Raw genomic sequence first — 18,841 nt, 5'->3', positions numbered from 1 at the left:
TGTTTGTTAAAGGGCAGGTCTATTGCAAAAACAAGTTTATCTCTATTCGAAGAGAATAATTATTACATTACAAGTTGACACTCGTTGCCATTTTTTATTCGTATTTCTCCTGAAAAAAGAGAAATTGTGTTTGTAAATTCTGCCTCGTACACCATTAGCTACCATTTTAATTTCCTTCCCCCGCTCGAAGCAAAATTGATTTCCATGGCAGGAGACTGGTGACGTCACAGTAAATGAAGCTTAATCGTTATATTCAAATGAGCCCTGGATATGAGCTCTTTTGACATTCAGTCACGTGTATAATATGCGACCTTGTTCCACGAGAAATCGGGAAGGTTCGAACAAAAGGCCATTGAAATTATTTATTTGCATAATAAATACAACATCGATATACATCACGCTCAAATTCTAAAATTGCACGGCAAAATTGGTCTAAAATATTGTTTATTGTTTAGTTGTAATATTTCTCAAAAACTTGATATACATATGAATAGTAATATCACAATTTACTAATATATAAAAAAGAAGCGGCTGATTTTATCCATGTTTAAAACCATTAAATTTGTAACACTTGATTAGGATTTTTTCTGAGGACAACAACATTATACGTTCTGTGCATTGAGAGCGTTTACAATCCCTTTTCTCAAGGCAGGCACATCTCATTTCATGACGTCAATCTTTTCTAGGTCAAATCTGTCTCGTTCGAACGAACTCACCGCTTTTAAAATTTACATTCCGCAAAAACCAAGTTAAAAGTTGGTTTTTGTGGAATGTCAATTTTAAACGTCTTATTTTCTCAAAAAAGGAGTAATTTTCATTGTCCTCATAATATTACCTTGCCAATGATATGATGTCGTTCAAGCAATATACCTGACCTTTAAAGAAAACCTGACTGCTATGGATTCAGGTTCAACTTTTAAAACGGCCTCTTTTCTTACACAATTAACCATTGTGACTGAACGCAATGACGTGTGATGCTATAAATTGGTCCATGTGTATACATACTAATATTTTTACATTTTTATATTTTGTAAAATATATTTGTTGACTTATTCTAAAGTATTAGGGGGGAACTTATAAGTTGTGGACCGTATATAACAACGTATAACAACGTATAACTACCGGACGTCAATTGAATTCTGATCAGCTGATCAAGCTAGCCGAGCCGCGAACTACACTCCTCAAAATAATTTTAAAAAGGATCAGGTGAATAAAAGTCCTTTAAAAAGTGTGCTTGATCTTTTACTAAATCACTTGTTTCCTAAGTTGTAGACAAAATTCACTCATTACAAATATCCGCTATCACCCACATCTTGGGGGAGGGGAAAAAATAGAATCTAAAATGTCGATTTTGAAGCAATTTTTCAAACGTCACCAAGGTCAAGTCACATATTGAGATGGGTTTGTATTCGTGATGTGTGGTTGGGTCTATACGTCACATTAGTGGGTATAAGATGCCCTCAATGTATCCCCGGGGGTGGGGAAAATCATTAATGTATAACCGCACAAATGATGATCTCACGGCCCCCTCCTCACATAGCTGAGGGTAGGGGTCATTGAGCTCCCTTAATAGTGCAACGTAATGATGCATAAATGATGTTCTGTACCATTTAATGATCACGATTAAGACCCCTCCCCTCAGAAAAACGAGGAGGGGACCGGTGGTCATCTTTTGTACGGTTACATTAATAACTTAATACACAGGTGTTGGCCCGGATCATTTATTCGTATACCCGCCATTTTGGACTTTTGCCATTTTGTGCATTTTGAAACCAAAGACCAATTTGTTCTTCATTTTAAAGTCAATTAATCTGTATGCAATTACCTATCATGTGAGACATGTTAATGGCTTGGCTTCGATTTAGTTTTCTTCTTCTGACAATTTTCACTTTACGGCCGCCATCTTGGATTTTGAGCTGAATTTGATAAATTTTCAAGTTTTACCGGATTTTTAAGCCGAAGGCGATTTTTTCTTCAGATTTTGAAGTCGCCAAGTAATCCTTGTACAATTATCGTTCATATAGTACATGCAAATTGGTTGGCTTCGACTTAGTTATCTTTTTTGAACTTTTTGAACAAGTGATCGAGCGATCTATGTACATCAACCCCTGTGAATAAGATTTCTTTTTAAAAATGATATTTAGCATGTCTAAAACATCGTTATGTAATAAATACTCGTATAATGTGAACTCTTCTTATTCTTTTTAGATATTTATTTTTTATTATAGCTGTGAAATTCCCGATTTCTTGACATTTTCTGTAGAACTATTTATCTTTGCGCTCACTACCGTTCACTGAGTGATGAGGTTAATAACTTTGATAGTATTTTACAAAGACTTAATAAACACTTCAACACTTAATAAACACTTGTTTGTACAGTGAAGGTATTAGGAGTGTTAAAAACAGCAAAACACGTAAAAATATGAGATCTTTATATTTTTAACACTATCTTGTGTTAAAAAAATAAACATCTTCATATTTTTACGTATTTTAGTGTTTCTTTTAGTGTTTATAAATTAACACCCCTACACCTTTACTGTACAAACAAGTGTTTATTAAGTGTTCAAGTGTTTGTCAAGTGTTGCTGTGCTGTTTTTGTAGTGCGGTGAATCCCGAAAACAGGTATATAATAGTTGATCCCATCGATGCACTGGCCTCCATTATCACATGAACTGGATGCGCACTCTTCAATTACCCGGTATCTGTATGAACAAAAGATTGGTTATTACAATAATTATCATATCTGATAGAATTGGTTTTACTTTATTTAATTCCGATTTTTGAAGCCCAAATTCACAAGGAAAGATAAACGAGAAATGCTATTGAAACGGATTTTATTTTTCCCCATGTGCATGATTTTCCCGGGGAAATTATTTGTCATGACTCAATATCTGCAATACATATGGAAATATAAATGTTAACAGTGGCTTCCTTGACTATTTTTCTATAAGACCAATGTATTACCCTGCAGAAATAAACAGTAGGGGAGACCGGGGAGTGTTCGCCCTTGCCTAGCGATGTCAACTTCGAGGTTAGAAGTGACCTGGTTGGCCCATGTGAAAGCCCTTTGTCTTTGCTACATACTATACGACCCAAATCTTAAGACTGCAAGCCTTACAATAGCAACAGAGTACAGCAAACAAACAAATTTGCTTAGTGCGGTAAGTACGGCCATGCTGGGGCAGGTTCACCCATATGGTGTGGTAAGTTCGCCCCAATAAAAATAACAGGTTAAAATAATGCATAACAATAACATATTCAATGCAAATGTTGGGCAGTCATTCTCTAAACTCATTTGATAGATATGATAATGTAGGCCTAAGCTAATGTAGGGGTCCAATGTGAGCAACTTAATGATGATTGATATTTACTTCGTGGAATATTATGGTGTATGTAGAAACGGTGGTATGAGTCCATGTAATACCGATACAACTTTTAAGTTAAAACTTTCAAAAACATGCTTGCCATGTAGTTTTACCTTGTTGAAAGGTATTTTCATTAATATTTTGCATAATTCGCCGATGAGGCGAGTCCGCCCCGGGAGTTCACCTGGAGAAAACGAGGGCGAACTTGCCCTCCACATAAAGGGCGTACATGACCCAACGGTATATTTTTCTTAACCTCGTTATGCTCTAGACAACACAGTGGTGGACCCTAGTATAAAGCTAATTATAGTTGCCCACAAACGAAAGACCACAAGACGTAATTGACTCCAAGATGAACTTCACAAGTCTGCAATAACGGTTTTAAGCGATTTGTGTGCAATTAAGCAAATTAAAGTCCCTTTAGTGCCTTTGTTTCTTACTTCAATCCTCTTTCAACCACTGTGAACCGACATTAAATATACATGATAGGGTCTCAAGTATCAATAAACGCACATAAAGAAAATAATACATTCAAAGTGCTTTATAAAATGAAGATTTGATTGTGATATCCACCAAAAGTCTAATTCTTACCTACAAAATAATACTGAAAATGTTACTTACGAATACATCATAATACATGACATGTGTAATGAAGTGTCGCTACCAATGGCAATTAATTGTCAAAAACTTTAAGCGGTACCCCGGACAATATTATTACCCATATACGGATTCATTCAACAATTATTTATTATGTAAATTTGCATTTTAACTACTTGTATATCAAACTGAAGTGTTCAAAATCTTGCTAAAAGCATCAAAAAGTTTTTGATCTAAGGTAAAAGCACTTATTCATTTGGACGTACCATCTGAAAGAGATCTAAAAACTACAATTTTATTCATTCATTATCATAATAGCAAAATTTGAACCTCTAAACTCAATATAGAAATTGTTAAATCGCTCATGTTACCTACGAATACCCGGGGTTCTTCACCTATCATTTTATAAAGCATTAGGTGTATGCGTATAATTCCTAATATTCCTGAAAACAGATATCCCAGTCGTTCTTATACAATATGTAAATTTATTCATACTCATTTGATAAATAAAATACAGAAACTGACCTTAACTTCATTTTCAAAAATAAACTAGCATAAATTGACTAAGATCATATTGATCGCGTTATAAAAATAAAAACAAATATCTTCTGGTTGAGCTAGCTATTTCCTGACACCCCGTGGTCTACATTACACGAAAAAGGCGTTAATGTGAATATTCCATTTGTTTTAGGTTGATTAGTATTGCGATAGTGAAAGCATCCTAGTGGTATTCGTAGGTAACATTGGGTTTTGATGTCACATTTACTATCACACGTCCTGGATTTAATTTTCAAGATTAGTAATGGCACTTTTGGTTCCTATAAGGCCAACATGCCATCAATCAATGGGCAAAATGAAAAAATTGTAGAGACGTTTTTATTTTGGACTTTTATTTTTGGCCCGTGGACACTTTTGGTTGGATTCAACCCCGGGGATTCAACCATATACATATAGGGAATGTGTGTGAGTATTACCTAACTATAATAGGGGCGTATCCAAAAATGAATTTACGCCCTTTCAAATGTCGAGACTAACTGCGAGCCTTATGCATTGTACTTTCCAAGCAGTCCCGAAATCAGAAACACGCGGACACTCGCCGGTATCATTTAAGCAAAATTACCAAAACTGCAGTCCGATTTCATTATCTAAATCAATATATTATTGAAAAATAACACTTGCCTGATTACAAATGTGTTGTAATAACCACAGGCTCTACAAGCTACAAAAGTACAATTTATCTGTGATATTTGAATTCTTCTACACACTCGCTATGAAATGATCAATGCAATTTTTGTCAAAGCTAACCACCATTCGCAAGGTGCTATGCACTACCAAATCGCAGCAGTTTAAAATAGTTAGTAACCTTAAGGGGTGGGGTATGAACGTTTGGACAGTATTTATTGTGGGACATTAGAGCACATCAGACATATCGAATTACATTCTCAATACGAAGAATGTCCTTCTGATATCAAATAATTTTGATTTTTGAAATTCGCAATGTAATACACATTTTATGGCAAATGATTAAGAATTGATATTTTTTATATTCAACAGTACTCGAAGTAAACTTTATAAATCTGATGATTTATACTTAAAGTGTATGTAGGTGGGATGAAAAAGCCGACGATCAATTGAAAATTTTGACCTTTCGTATTGAAGATATTTTTCCCAAAACACCAAAAAAATTAGGTCTTTTGGGGATAAAATCCATATCTTCAATATGAAATGTCAAAATTTTCAATTGAACGTCGGCTTTTCCTCCCAGCTACATACACTTTAAGAATATGTCATTAGATTTATAAAATTTACTTCGAGGACTGTTATATAATTATCAAAAATGTGAAAAATATCAAATTTTAATAATTTGTCATAAAAGTTGTATTATATCGTGAATTTCAAAACATGAAAATGATTTGCTATCAGAAAGACATTCTTCGTATTCAGAGTGCAATTCGATATGTCTGATGTGCTCTAATGTCCCACAATAAATACTGTCTAAACGTTCATACCCATTCCCTTAATGAGGCTCTCAATTGATCATAATACAGGTACAGCAATAAGGTTACTCCAAATTAGTGTGAAATGAATTGTAAACATGTTAATTTTAAATATTATGTAGGCGACATAAAACAACACAGCTATAAGAAACTTAAAACATACCTTTAATAAATTGACCAGGTCTGTAGATCACATAATAGAACTAGTAATCCATTTCACATGTATATGTGTCGGTACCAAAACACAAAGCACCGTTTGGACAAGGGTTAGGCGTACATGCGTCAGTAGCTGCAATTAATTCATAAATTAAGGAGCAATATAGTCATAATCCGCACTACTAGGTGAGTTAAGATCGATTCATACTCCACCTCGCAGTGCGATGCGATGCTGCAATGTTTTAAAACATCGCGGCATTGTGCGATGAAATTAAAATGTGCTCTAAAATAAATCGCGATATCACGGCCGCGATGTGGAATCTACATCTTCTTTTATCATTATCATTCTCTGAGATATCAGAACTAAATTAAGATACATGTCATGATTTAGGACAGAAAAAAATCGGGTTCGTATTAAAAAACAAACACATATCTTGTGTAGTGCGAGGGAACTTTAATATTTGAAACATTGGAAGAGAATAATTATGGGAATCAGCAGTTGAAATGAGGAAGTCTAGCAAATGCAATCTGCCATGAAATTATTTTGTCTAAACATGAAAAGGATTTGTTATGGATATCAGCAGCTGTAAAAAATATGTCGTGAAATGAGTTCTTGTGAACCAATATGGTTTGACGAATTTCAATAATCTCTTTCAAAATTCTCTATTTTTGAAGTGTTCCACATTTTTTCTCTGCAACTAATGACAAATTAGGCTTTGAAAATTAAATAACCTCACCATGCTCACAGTTCACTGACTTTAACTTACCTGGAGCGGCCGTCTGAATACCTGGGTGGTAGAGTAAGGTAAAAAATAAATCAGCATAATCAAGACATTTCATTAATCACAGCCAGGAAGTTTATGACCAACTAAGTCACAATCAAATGGTGTTAATTGGGTATAGTACTTTTTTGAAAGTGTAGTTTATTAAAATAAACTACACTTTCAAACGGAATTTGAGCAAGACTTAGTCTATAAATTGAAGACCGAATTAAAAGGACTAGTTTGTGTATGACGTTCTGTCAATCAGACCAAAAATGCTGTACTGCGCAGATCAGCAACCAATCACGTCGCGCCTTTACCCTGACGTCAGACGCAAACTAGTCGATTTAATTCGGTCTTCAATTATAGTTATCGTCTTCTTGACTTTCCTGGATTTCATTCACAGGGTACTACCTGTAGTTATCTCGCCTTAAGCGGACTTTGGATTCATAGCCCAGTGCTCTAACCTGTCGGTATCGAATCAAATTACGTTACGTGATTTCAATGCCCGCATATTAGCTAAGGTTATTAGGGGGCTATCATTTTCTTCAAAAGGGGGTGGGTTCCCAAATTTACGAAGTCGGCGTCAATGAAATTGGCACCGCCCCTATTTCGGCAACAAAAATTTTATGACCACTACCACCGATACACCTTGACCCCTTAACAGGCTAAAATTGTATTGAAATCAGTCTTTTTTAATAAAATAAACCCACTATCTGTGGTCATCTTGTGACTCCCTACATAAATTGACAACTTCACAACAACTTCTTAACTCCACCCCAAAATTGCCAGCTGGTACCCTGGTGTGATTCATGTAGTAAACTTGTCAAGTGGTCTGGAAACATGATTCCTGCTGCCCAGTGCATCAGAGAAGTGAGATTGCTTGTGGATATGGTAGTATAATAGACCTCATAATAGCTTAGTAATAATTTGAAGCAAGTCAATAATTATTTGTATTCGTTTCCGTAAGTTATGTTAATTTCTGACATGAAAACCTGAGATGAGAGGGTTGGTGCTAATCTAGACAAAAGAGGAGTGTAAATTTTACGGTCCTAAATTCGCGGTATAAAGATGTACGGCTTCACTTGACTTGCGTTTGGTGTATATGCACTTACGCCTAGGCGTGAGTGGCTCGTAAAAATAGTCTAGCATTGAAATATAATATACAAACCATGTTGCCAAGTTATAAGTAAAAGTCTTTCATATTGGCGAGGAAACGACCGTCTGAAATAGCCAAATATCTCCCAATGAGGCGCGTACAAGTGACGATTTGTTAATCATGTTTTATATTGAAATGCAATACAAAAAGAATTGCATTGGAGCAAAGATAATTTATCCTATTCATTCGTAACAATGGCAAGCTAATTTGATAATCGGTTGGGCCTATATTCAAGACTCGGGTTTATTTTAAATGTTTATTTTTGCAGAGCTTATTTTCAGTCATGGATCATACTGATAAATTTCGCAAAGAGGGAGGGGATACTTGAGATTGACACACTGAACATGTGAGAGTGGGAGGGGGCGAGGAAGAAAGAGAGGAAAGGGAGAGACGGAAAGACTAGAAAGAGAAGAACTCGAGAGGAAAGAGAAGGGAGCGTGGAGACTGATCATTCGGAGGAGGAAGCAGAATAGGGAGATAGACATTGATACGAGGGAAGGGCGACACTGCGACCCTGGACAGGCCCGTAACCAGGATTTATTGGGGGGGGGGGGGTGAGACCGGCCCATAAGCGGACCTTTTGTGATTTAAGGGCCTATTTTCAACGTTTTTCATGTTTTTACAGAAAAAAGTAGACCTTTTCATTCAGATTGGCATTTTGTCATATTAATTTACCAACATCAAAGACGAGGGCGCTAGACCATTAAAAACACCGGTGTTCCGTAATCTTGTCTCTTCAGCCTTTATTGACACAGCATCCACCTCTATTGAAATAGGTTGATTTAAAGACCCATTCAGTGATCCTAGCGAAAGTGTAAATTACAGATTCATATAAATTCCAAATTTTTGTCTTAAATACACGGCTTTCATTCGGCTGAACCACTAGCAGGCTATGTTTACATATTTATGACAATGACAAAGGTACCAAAATCTGAATTTTGACGATTTTTACGATCGACCGGATGGGCAAAGCACTGAATGGGCCTTTAACAATGAAGTCAGATTACAGTAAACTTACTTCATCCCTTGCGTTTTCGTATCTGAACAAACGACTTACGAAAACTGAAAAGATAAATGACCCTTAGTAGCCACATCAAACAATAAGTAAGTATGAATAGTTTAATATTTAATTTTACTTCACCCTAAGTATAGTCAACTTACTGACTTGTACGTTTTCTGTCCAACTACATCCACATTGACACGTATACTGTAAACTACCCTCGGTACAGGTATCACCGTTAAGACAGGGCACAGTAAAAGGGGGCAAATGTAAGCCAGCACATCCGTTGGTATCTGGTGGGGGAATAGTATAAAAAAGAATTCATTAACATCGTTCTATAATTAGGTAGGCTTAAGTATAAATACGTCGTATATAGGCCTATAGTTATATTTTGCTCTATAACACATGCATGACATTAGAGAATGAATTTGGAGAAAACTGTCTGATAATTACAAACACTCGCTGAGCAGCAAGACCTTCCCTCTAAGCTTTTAATCATATAAGCTAATTATCTATTTGTTTTCATGAATTGGAAGACATTCTTTGATGTATTACTGAGCTTAATCATCTGAAATTACTGGAGCGTGAGCCACCCAGGCTGGTGGCTCAGCATAGTATTTATTAACAGAAGGGTTTTTTTTCCAAATTCGTTTCCTAATGAGCTGGAAACGTTACAAAATAACAATGCAGAAAAAAGAGAACATGATAATTTAGGGACCGTTCACAAACACTTGTAACTGGGGCATGATGCAAAAAAGGGGCCCTGGACAAATTTTAGTAAAAATTTGTCATAAAATTAGTATTATATAAAAAAATAAAAAAAAGGAATCAAAATTATTTGATATCAGAAGTACATTCTTCGTATTCAGAACGCAATTCGATATGTCTGATGTGCTCTCAACTCCCACAAAAATATTGCCCAAACTAAATAAAATAATTATATAATTTCAATTATACCAGTGCTGCCGGACGGTGGTGGGTCCGTCGAATCAACAGATTGGCTACTGATGATGGCTACCAGGAGGCTGGTGACGTATATAAGCCGCATTTTGGTATGTAGTGATTCTGTTACAAAGAAAAATAGGAAGTTGACGATTCGTTAGAAAATCGAATAACATTGCTTCATCATTGAAACCTTAAAAAAACCTATGAAATGACAGTCAAAATTGAGAAAAAAATGCATTGAGGAAAGGGAAGGAAAAAAAGGGAAGCGGGGAAAAAAGAGGAAGAGAGTAGAGTAAAGATAATAAGTTAATAGGTGAAGCAGTAAAGCTACTGTATGGAAAAGAGGAAGACACTTGTGCAAAATATTGAGGAATTGATTATGCCTTAAATATTAAAAGAGGAAGGTGCTGGTGTTAGAGTATGGATATGGGTAACAATGCATATTTGAGGAAATTTACAGTATTTATTATCAGAGGAGGTATTCAATGTAATTTAACAGGGTAAAGTTGGGTGAAAGCAGGTGGTAATTCTAATAGGGCACATAGCTGATGAAATTTATAAAGTGAAGGCAATGAGGATTGTATAAAAAAGTCATAAAGGAATTCAGTGTGTCAATACTAAAAAATCAGAGGTGCCAGTGAGGAGATGACGACCTGGAAAATTGTAAGTGAATTTAAAAAGAGAACATAAAGCACTGAACAAGTTGTAAAGGATTGTGAAATGGACCCATCAACCTCACCTCACCTCACCTAGGCTGTTTCATCCTCTGTAGTATGAAGCCCTCTTCAAGAATCTTCCATTTACCATTAACATTATTAACAGGTAAATATAAAAAGGCTGTAAAGTAAAGCAACCATAGTAACAGAAATGGAGATGGGTCCCTACCATCCTGACCATCCATGCCCACTACCCCTCCCACATGCCAGATACATCCCAACCCTCCCTACCATCCTGTCCATCCCTACCATCCTGACCATCCATGCCCACTACCCCTCCCATATGCCATATGCATCCCAACCCTCCCTACCATCCTTACCATCCCTACCATCCTGACCATCCATACCCACTACCCCTCCCATATGTCAAATGCATCCAAACCCTCCCTACCACCCTGACCATCCCTACCATCCTGACCATCCATACCCACTGCCCCTCCCAAAAGCCAGATGCATCCCAACCCTCCCTACCATCCTGACCATCACTACCTTCCTGTCCATCCATGCCCACTACCATTCCCATATGCCAGATGCATCCCAACCCTCCCTACGATCCTGGCCATCCATACCCACTATCCCTCCCATATCTCAGATGCATCCCAACCCACCCTACCATCCTGACCGTCCCTGCCATCCATGCCCACTACCCCTTCCATATGTCAGATGCATCCCAACCCTCACTACCATCCATACCCACTCCCCCTCCCATATACCAGATGCATCCCAACCCTCCCTACCATCCTGACCATCCCTAGCACGATAACCATCCATGCACACTACCCCTCCCATATGCCAGATGCATCCCAAACCTCCCCTACCATCCTGACCATCCCTACCATCCATAACCACTACCCCTCCCATATGTCAGATGCACTCCAACCCTCCCTACTATCCTGACCAGCCCTACCATCCTGACCATCCATGATCACTACCCCTCCCATATGCCAGATGCATCCCCATTCCCAACCCTCCCTACCATCCTGATCATCCCTAGCATCCTGACCATCCATGACCACTACCCCTTTCATATGCCAGATGCATCCCAACCCTCCCTACCATCCTGATCCATCCTTAGCACGATGACCATCCATGCCCACTACCCCTCCTATATGCCAGAGACATCCCAACCATCCCTACCATCCTGACCATCCATGCCCACTGCACTACCCTTCCCATACATGTCCAATGCAAATTAATTGCCACCTGATAATATTGATCCAATGAGCGACCGAATTGTCCGCTACGGACGACTAATCCAATCGATAATGACTCTATTGACATGTACCAGCTGAGCTCCACTGACCAAGTTTTGGGATATTTTTCACTGGTTTGCAGCTGTTTGCTGTCATTTACTCATCAAGGCAGACGACCGTTATTATAAGGACTATGCCAATTATTTAAATATTGACATGTAGAGAATAAGCCATAATTGATTGACAGAGAGTACTAAATTTGTACCTATGACGGTTTTATGACACCAATCTTCAAAATATGATCAAAAAAGGGCTGCCCGGTGAAGTAAAATGTGCATTGGAATAACACGACGAGTTTGGATAGATGGTAGGAAATAAAAAAAAAAAAAATGTATGTTCCCCCGTTATTAAAGCTTGTATCGGGTTGAAGATTCAGATATGTGCAAAAGAATAAGTAATTGAAACATAGAGAAAGTATTAAAATCATAGCTTTTATACTTTTTTGATATATGATACTAACTAGTTCGTCCCAGCGACAACAATAGCGCTACCAGTAGGGTTCAATTGCCTATTGTGAGTGCCCCTGTGTTGTGTGCATACATGTATGTAGTTAACAATAACTGCATGATGGCATGTTTATTTCTCTTTATCATTTGTGTATAGTACGACGTCCATTGAGTGACCTCGGCGATTTATTAGCTATGATGGCGCCCTTCACATTTTTAAATTTTTTAAATTTTACTGTCGCAAATTTTATAATGCACCAAGGCACAAACACAGTGAATTCCTTTCAAAATCGGAAGACCTGTTACAAAACTGCTTACCTATATTGTGAAATATCATTCCAATGCTTGTCTTAAATGTATTCAGGAGGAATTTCGAGATGATTATATCGGAAAAAATCGCCGTGTTTTGGCTGCAAGTCATGTCATGAAATCACTAAAATCTGGATGTTCGTGGCGTTAATACTTTTTTTTTTTAATATTTCCCGTATTTGCTCAAAAATTTGAAGTAAATCCAGAGGTAGCCACTGTCATAATAAACACTATAATGAAGTTTCCAAGTACTCTCCAGGGATAAGACAGCCATAAATCATATCAACGTGCGAAGATTAAGCAGTGCAAAATTCGGAAACCCGTGCGCCAGACGGAGATTCGCGGAAGTTTGAGTTGCAGCTCAGCCTCTATGACCTTGGTCACGCATCCCCATCTTAAATGTTCCAATAAATTCAAATTCTCACTTACGTTCATAAAGAAATGATAGAATTAAATATTTTTACATGAAAAATATTTATTTTTTTATTTTTCCTTATCACAATCACTGTTTATTTCACATTTTCGTAAATAACTTAAAACAGTCAAATCAGCGAGGTCGGCTACGTCACGGGGAATCCCGATTCGGGATTCCCAAACTATGTAAATAAACAAAACGTATCCCGAGCAGAAATGTTTGATTTGAAGTATTTATTTATTATGAAGAGACTTCTAAATTACAGTTTAGTGAATTTCCCGCGAATGCTGTTTTCAATATCCGCGCAAATTAAAATTCCTCGTTTTCACTATTAACTCAAATATGCCTATCACTATCAGATGACATTCACAGGTACGGATGCTGAACAGGCTTTGATGAGTAGCAGCATTTAGTAGAAGTGATAATAGGCCTATCATGCCAAAAGCCCCTTCATAACGAGTACCCACTATTTCTATGAAGGACAGATATGAACCCACTTGGGGAATAGCTGGGAGGGAAGCATATTGGACTCGGGGGGATGGTACTTGATGAACCCGGGCAAGTAATGATATAAAATTGGATCGATTGAGCCCATATCTATTGGTAGAGCTATGGTCGAGTACAATATTTTAAAAATCATAGCAAGACCAATAAATATTGGGCGTAAAGCATCTAATTTTATCATTATTATGTTTTGGCTCCGATATTTTCACACACTTGGATTCATCAAAACATAATGAGTCCGATCGGATCCTAAAATTTGGTGGCCTTTTTTTACAGTGATTTTGAATTTGGATGATCAACATGTCATTATACTTTTGCTGGATACAGACTCGCTGGACTCCGGTTGTACTATAGTTTTGGGACTCTGCACTTGGACTGGATTGCAGATACAAGAATACACAAATGGCCTGTGCTTGCTCGGATGAGATTGAGATGGACTCTGTGGCACAGTCTTATAGGGGCGTGGCATGCCCTCCTCATTGGAATCAAAATTTGACAAATTCTATTTAAAAAATAGTGCCCCCCCCTCAATCATATCCAGCGAGTCCCAAGGCCTGGAATGAGCCCTCACCAAAAAAATTTGATGACTCACTTTTGGTTCATACATAGGTTAAAAAAGTCCCGTCTCAAAGCGCCCATGCAAATTTTGTTTTTCTTAGCACGTCCATTTCGGTTGAAATGACAAAAAATAATTTTTGTTTCCTTTTTTTTAGTTTTTGCCGTTTTTCTTTGTGTAAAAGAACCTAAATTTTATGCTGTGTACTTTTAAGTAAAAGAACACTAGCAAATGACATATTAATTAATTCAAATTTTTTTTAAATCTTTAAAAAAAATTCTTAAAAAAACAACCGCATTCGTGTTTGGAACTGCCAATTGCTTTGAGACATAGCTTTTTTTTTTATAGTTTAGCCTCATCAGGACATTTGCTGGATCGGAATTACATCTCCTGCTCTTGGTCAATCACAACTACAGCTAACAAAACACACATTGGTTCAAATATTTTCTAATCACATTTTATTTTGTATCAAACAGAAATTTGTCACAAATTTCTTAACAACTATATGAGTTCTTCACAGCCATTTTATTTACCACAACATGGGTCAGTCACCTACATTAAACATTACACTTATCACTTAAAATTCACTCTATCATGACAGTTTATGTCATTTGAATTCAAGTAGCACATTTTCAAAAATACAAATGTATTTTGGGTTTTAGCATGTCTCCATTTGATGACTAATACCATTCCAATTCTTTGAGGTAATTGTATCATTCATATCAATGGTTCATGCTCTTGACCACCCGCTATGCCAGGGACATGTTCTTATACATTTACATTTCACTTTGTATTAACAATACATTACAATTCTTTGCATTTGCATAATACACAAGCCATTCACCATTTTAATACCACCATGCACCACATTGTAAACAAACAGTCTGTACGACATAACAGCACAAATTCAAGTACCATTACTGAAGATGACGGTATCATAAATCGTCATATCATCTACAAGCCATTCACCATTTTTCATACCACCATGCACCATTATGCACCACATTGTAGTTGAATCATTTTCTTACGATCCGTGACCATTCATAGCATACCTTTGTTTCTCTGTGGATTTGACTAGATGGACATATTCTAAGAAAAAATAGCTCCTATGTCCCTCCCAAAAATGGCGGGAAAATCTATTTATAGCTCGTTTTTCAAAATGGCCGCCGGTGACATTTTGAAAAACATGAATATCTATATACCATGTTCTGGATGGGCTACAATGACAAATAATATGCCGTTTTCCACTATCTTTGGCATGCCCAACCTTTTAAGATAAAATTCAAAGTGTTGAGAGGTCATCTTGACCCCTAAATCCAAGATGGCCGCCAGTTCCATATTGAAAAACATGAAAATCGATATATCATGAAGTGGATAGGCTATAATAACAAACAATGTGTCGTTTTCAACTATATTTGGCATGCAAAACCGTTTAAGATCATATTCAAAGAGTTTGGGGTCACATTGATCCCTAAATCCAAGATGGCCGCCAGCGCCATATTGACAAAAACATGAAAATCTATATACCATGAAGTGGATAGGCTATACTGACAAACAATGTGTCGTTTTCAACTGTTTTTGGCATGCCAACTCTTTTTTTGTCATATTCAAAGTGTTTGGGGGTCATCTTGAACCCTAAATCTAAGATGGCCGCCAGCGTCATATTGAAAAACATGAAAATCGATATATCATGAAGTGGATTGACTATAATAACCAACAATGTGTCGTTTTCAACTATTTTTGGCATGCAAAACCATTTAAGATCATATTCAAAGAGTTTGGGGTCACCTTGACTCCTAAATCCAAGATGGCCGCCAGCACCATATTGACAAAAAGATGAATTGGATAGGCTATACTGACCAATATTCTACTATTTTTGGCATGCCAAACCTTGTCATGTCGTATTCAAAGTGTTTGGGGCATCTTGACCCCTAAATCCAAGATGACTGTCTAAGCCATGTCGAAAAACATGAACATCGATATTTAAGATGTGACACACATGAGGCCAATGCCTATTTTTACTCAATTACTTATACTATAGATTTTGAAAGTGGTACCTTTGTTCTTTCAGGGAAGTTGCACGTTAAGAGCATGTGATGGAGAACAGAACAGACACTTAAGAGCTACAGAGCAACCAAGAGACTGATAAACTAGAATGCATGCTGAAAGATCATTGCCCTGTAAAAGACAGTTTAGAAAAAGTAGAGAAATGGGATAACATTATGGACAAATTTTTACAATGGAAGGGCCTTGATAAATTTCAACATGTCAATACAACAGTGGAATGTGATAAAGAACCTAAGGGTTATTATATGCATGCTACTTGTTGTACCACGATATCTAACACACACGCTCACTGCCAAGCCACAAAACGCAAGCACAAAAATCTGAGAAATAAAAAAAAAAAGGCTGGGATGTCCGGTCAGTAATCATCTTTCTCAGGACCTCCTCCCAAGAAACTTCGTTCAAGTATAGGTGTTCTGCATGATTAGGCATTGTGCGTCCACAAAAGTCTGGTAACCGGGACAAAAACATTTTTGTTACTTTTGACACAAGATGCATGGAGAAGATTCAAGGCACACACTATCTACATTGCAGGATATTGAGGATACAAGAGAGCGGTTAGATACGTTTATAACGTCAATCCCAGAGAGGCAAACAGCCTTTGGCTTGGAAATCAGATACCACCGTCATTGCTGGCGTCAATATGTCAGAGCGAGAGATAATCTCAGTGAAAATGCAGAACATCTACAGCATGTTAACCTTCGGGAGGCTCAAGCTTTGTTCTTTCAACATATCGAACAAGTCATATTTAAAGATCGTGAAATACGCACCCTTGAAGGACTGCTCCAAGATTACATTAGCATTACTTCAAACTACGGGCACTTTTCCCAAGTAAGGTCCAGCTACCTCAAGGAACTTCTGATCAAAGTCATAGGATTTCACGAACGTATTCAGAAGAATGTTAGTGAGCTTGTGTATGATACAAGAGCTGCCGGTACATACATCGAGGCCGCGCTGTTATCAACAGCAGTAACGGATGACCAGTTGGTCAACAATGTCGCAACACGACTTAGAGAACAGGTCATCAAAAGAACCACTATTCCTTGGCCCCCGTACATACATGAGTTGGAGCAAGATGAAAACTTTAGTGAGCTCCTACTAACTGGTTGAAAAAACCGAACACAGGTTCAGCTGATGACAACCCAAAGGTCTGATCAATTTCGTCAATCTTAGAGAGCAATCGTTATTTACGATAGGGGTTGGCATTTTGAAGGGGGGGACCCGATTTTTTTATCGGGGGGGGGGAAGGTTTTTGTTTAACCAGGGGGGGGATTGTTAAGTTTTAAATGGAGAAATTCGTGAAAACAAGGGCGGAATTTGAAAATTTGCTTTCCCCCCTCGCGTCTACTCAAAATTGTCAGATTCCCCCTTTTAAACTTAACAATCACCCCTGTCGTAAATAACGATCTCTCCCTAAGATTGACGCAATTGATCGGACGTTTGGGTTGTCATCAGTTAAACCTGTGTTAGGTTTTTTCAACCAGGTAATGAACTTTAGTAGGAGCTCAGCTTGCTCCACCTCATGTATATACGGGGCCCAAGGAACAGTGGTTGTTTTGATGACCTGTTCTGAGTCGTGTTGCGACATTATTGACCAACTGGTCATCCGTTACTTCCAGTGATAACAGCGCGGCCTCGATGTATGTATCGGAAGTGCTTGTATCATACACAAGCTCACTTTCTTCTGAATACGTACATGAAATCCTATGACTTGTCCAAATTCTTTAATCAGAAGTTCCTTGAGGTAGCTGGACCTTACTTGGGAAAAGTGCCCATAGTTTGAAGTAATGCGAATGTAATCCTTCAAGGGTGCGTATTTCACGATCTTTAAATATGACCTGTTGGATATGTTGCAAGAACAAAGCTTGAGCCTCCCGAAGGTTAACATGCTGTAGATGTTCTGCATTTTCACTGAGATGATCTCTCGCTTGATTGCTGACATATTGACGCCAGCAATGACGGTGGTATCTGATTTCCAAGCCAAATGCTGTTTGCTGTCTGGGATTGACGTTATAAACGTATCTAACCGCTCTCTTGTATCCTCATCTGCAATGTAGATAGTGTGTGCCTTGAATCTTCTCCATGCATCTTGTGTCAAAAGTAACAAAAGTGTTTTTGTCCCGGTTACCAGACTTTTGTGGACGCACAATGCCTTATCATGCAGAACACCTATACTTGAACGAAGTTTCTTGGGAGGAGGTCCTGAGAAAAATGATTGCTGACCGGACATCCCAGCCTTTTTTTTCTCAGATTTGTGCTTGCGTTTTGTGGCTTGGCAGTGAGCGTGTGTGTTAGACATCGTGGTACAACAGGTAGCATGCATATGATAACCCTTAGGTCCTTTATTCCATTCCACTGTTGTATTGACATGTTGAAATTTATCAAGGCCCTTCCATTGTAAAAATTTGTCCTTAATGTTCTCCCATTTCTCTACTTTTTCTACACTGTCTTTTACAGGGCAATGATCTTTCAGCATGCATACTAGTTTATCAGTCTCTTGGTTGCTCTGTAGCTCTTCAGTGTCTGTTCTGTTCTCCATCACATGCTCTTAACGTGCAACTTTCCTGAAAGAACAAAGGTAACTGAGTAAAAAGTAAT

At 37.7% G+C, this 18,841-nt stretch overlaps 1 protein-coding gene across 2 annotated transcripts in view; it reads right to left on the bottom strand.

The window, feature by feature from the left end:
* Nucleotides 1-2,193: 2,193 nt before the first annotated feature.
* The window catches only part of LOC140150630 (uncharacterized), a 69,286-nt gene continuing 52,638 nt past the window's right edge, over nt 2,194-18,841 (bottom strand). Inside the window, exons 1-5 of one of the 2 annotated variants that reach the window (XM_072172689.1) lie at nt 9,993-10,100; nt 9,197-9,328; nt 6,883-6,903; nt 6,123-6,248; nt 2,194-2,702 (exon numbers count right to left, since the gene is read on the bottom strand). In XM_072172689.1, coding sequence (XP_072028790.1) covers nt 6,163-6,248; nt 6,883-6,903; nt 9,197-9,328; nt 9,993-10,083 — 330 coding nt within the window. In that variant the 5' untranslated portion in view covers nt 10,084-10,100 and the 3' untranslated portion in view covers nt 2,194-2,702; nt 6,123-6,162. Of the gene's footprint in view, nt 2,703-6,122; nt 6,249-6,882; nt 6,904-9,196; nt 9,329-9,992; nt 10,101-18,841 lie in introns of those variants that run through there. The other variant, XR_011858824.1, reaches the window with a different exon arrangement.

Source organism: Amphiura filiformis, chromosome 4, assembly GCF_039555335.1.
Source record: "Amphiura filiformis chromosome 4, Afil_fr2py, whole genome shotgun sequence".
NCBI lineage: Eukaryota > Metazoa > Echinodermata > Ophiuroidea > Amphilepidida > Amphiuridae > Amphiura > Amphiura filiformis.
The sequence above is the reverse complement of the archived record's forward strand: the minus strand, read 5'-3'. Positions and strand labels throughout refer to the sequence as shown.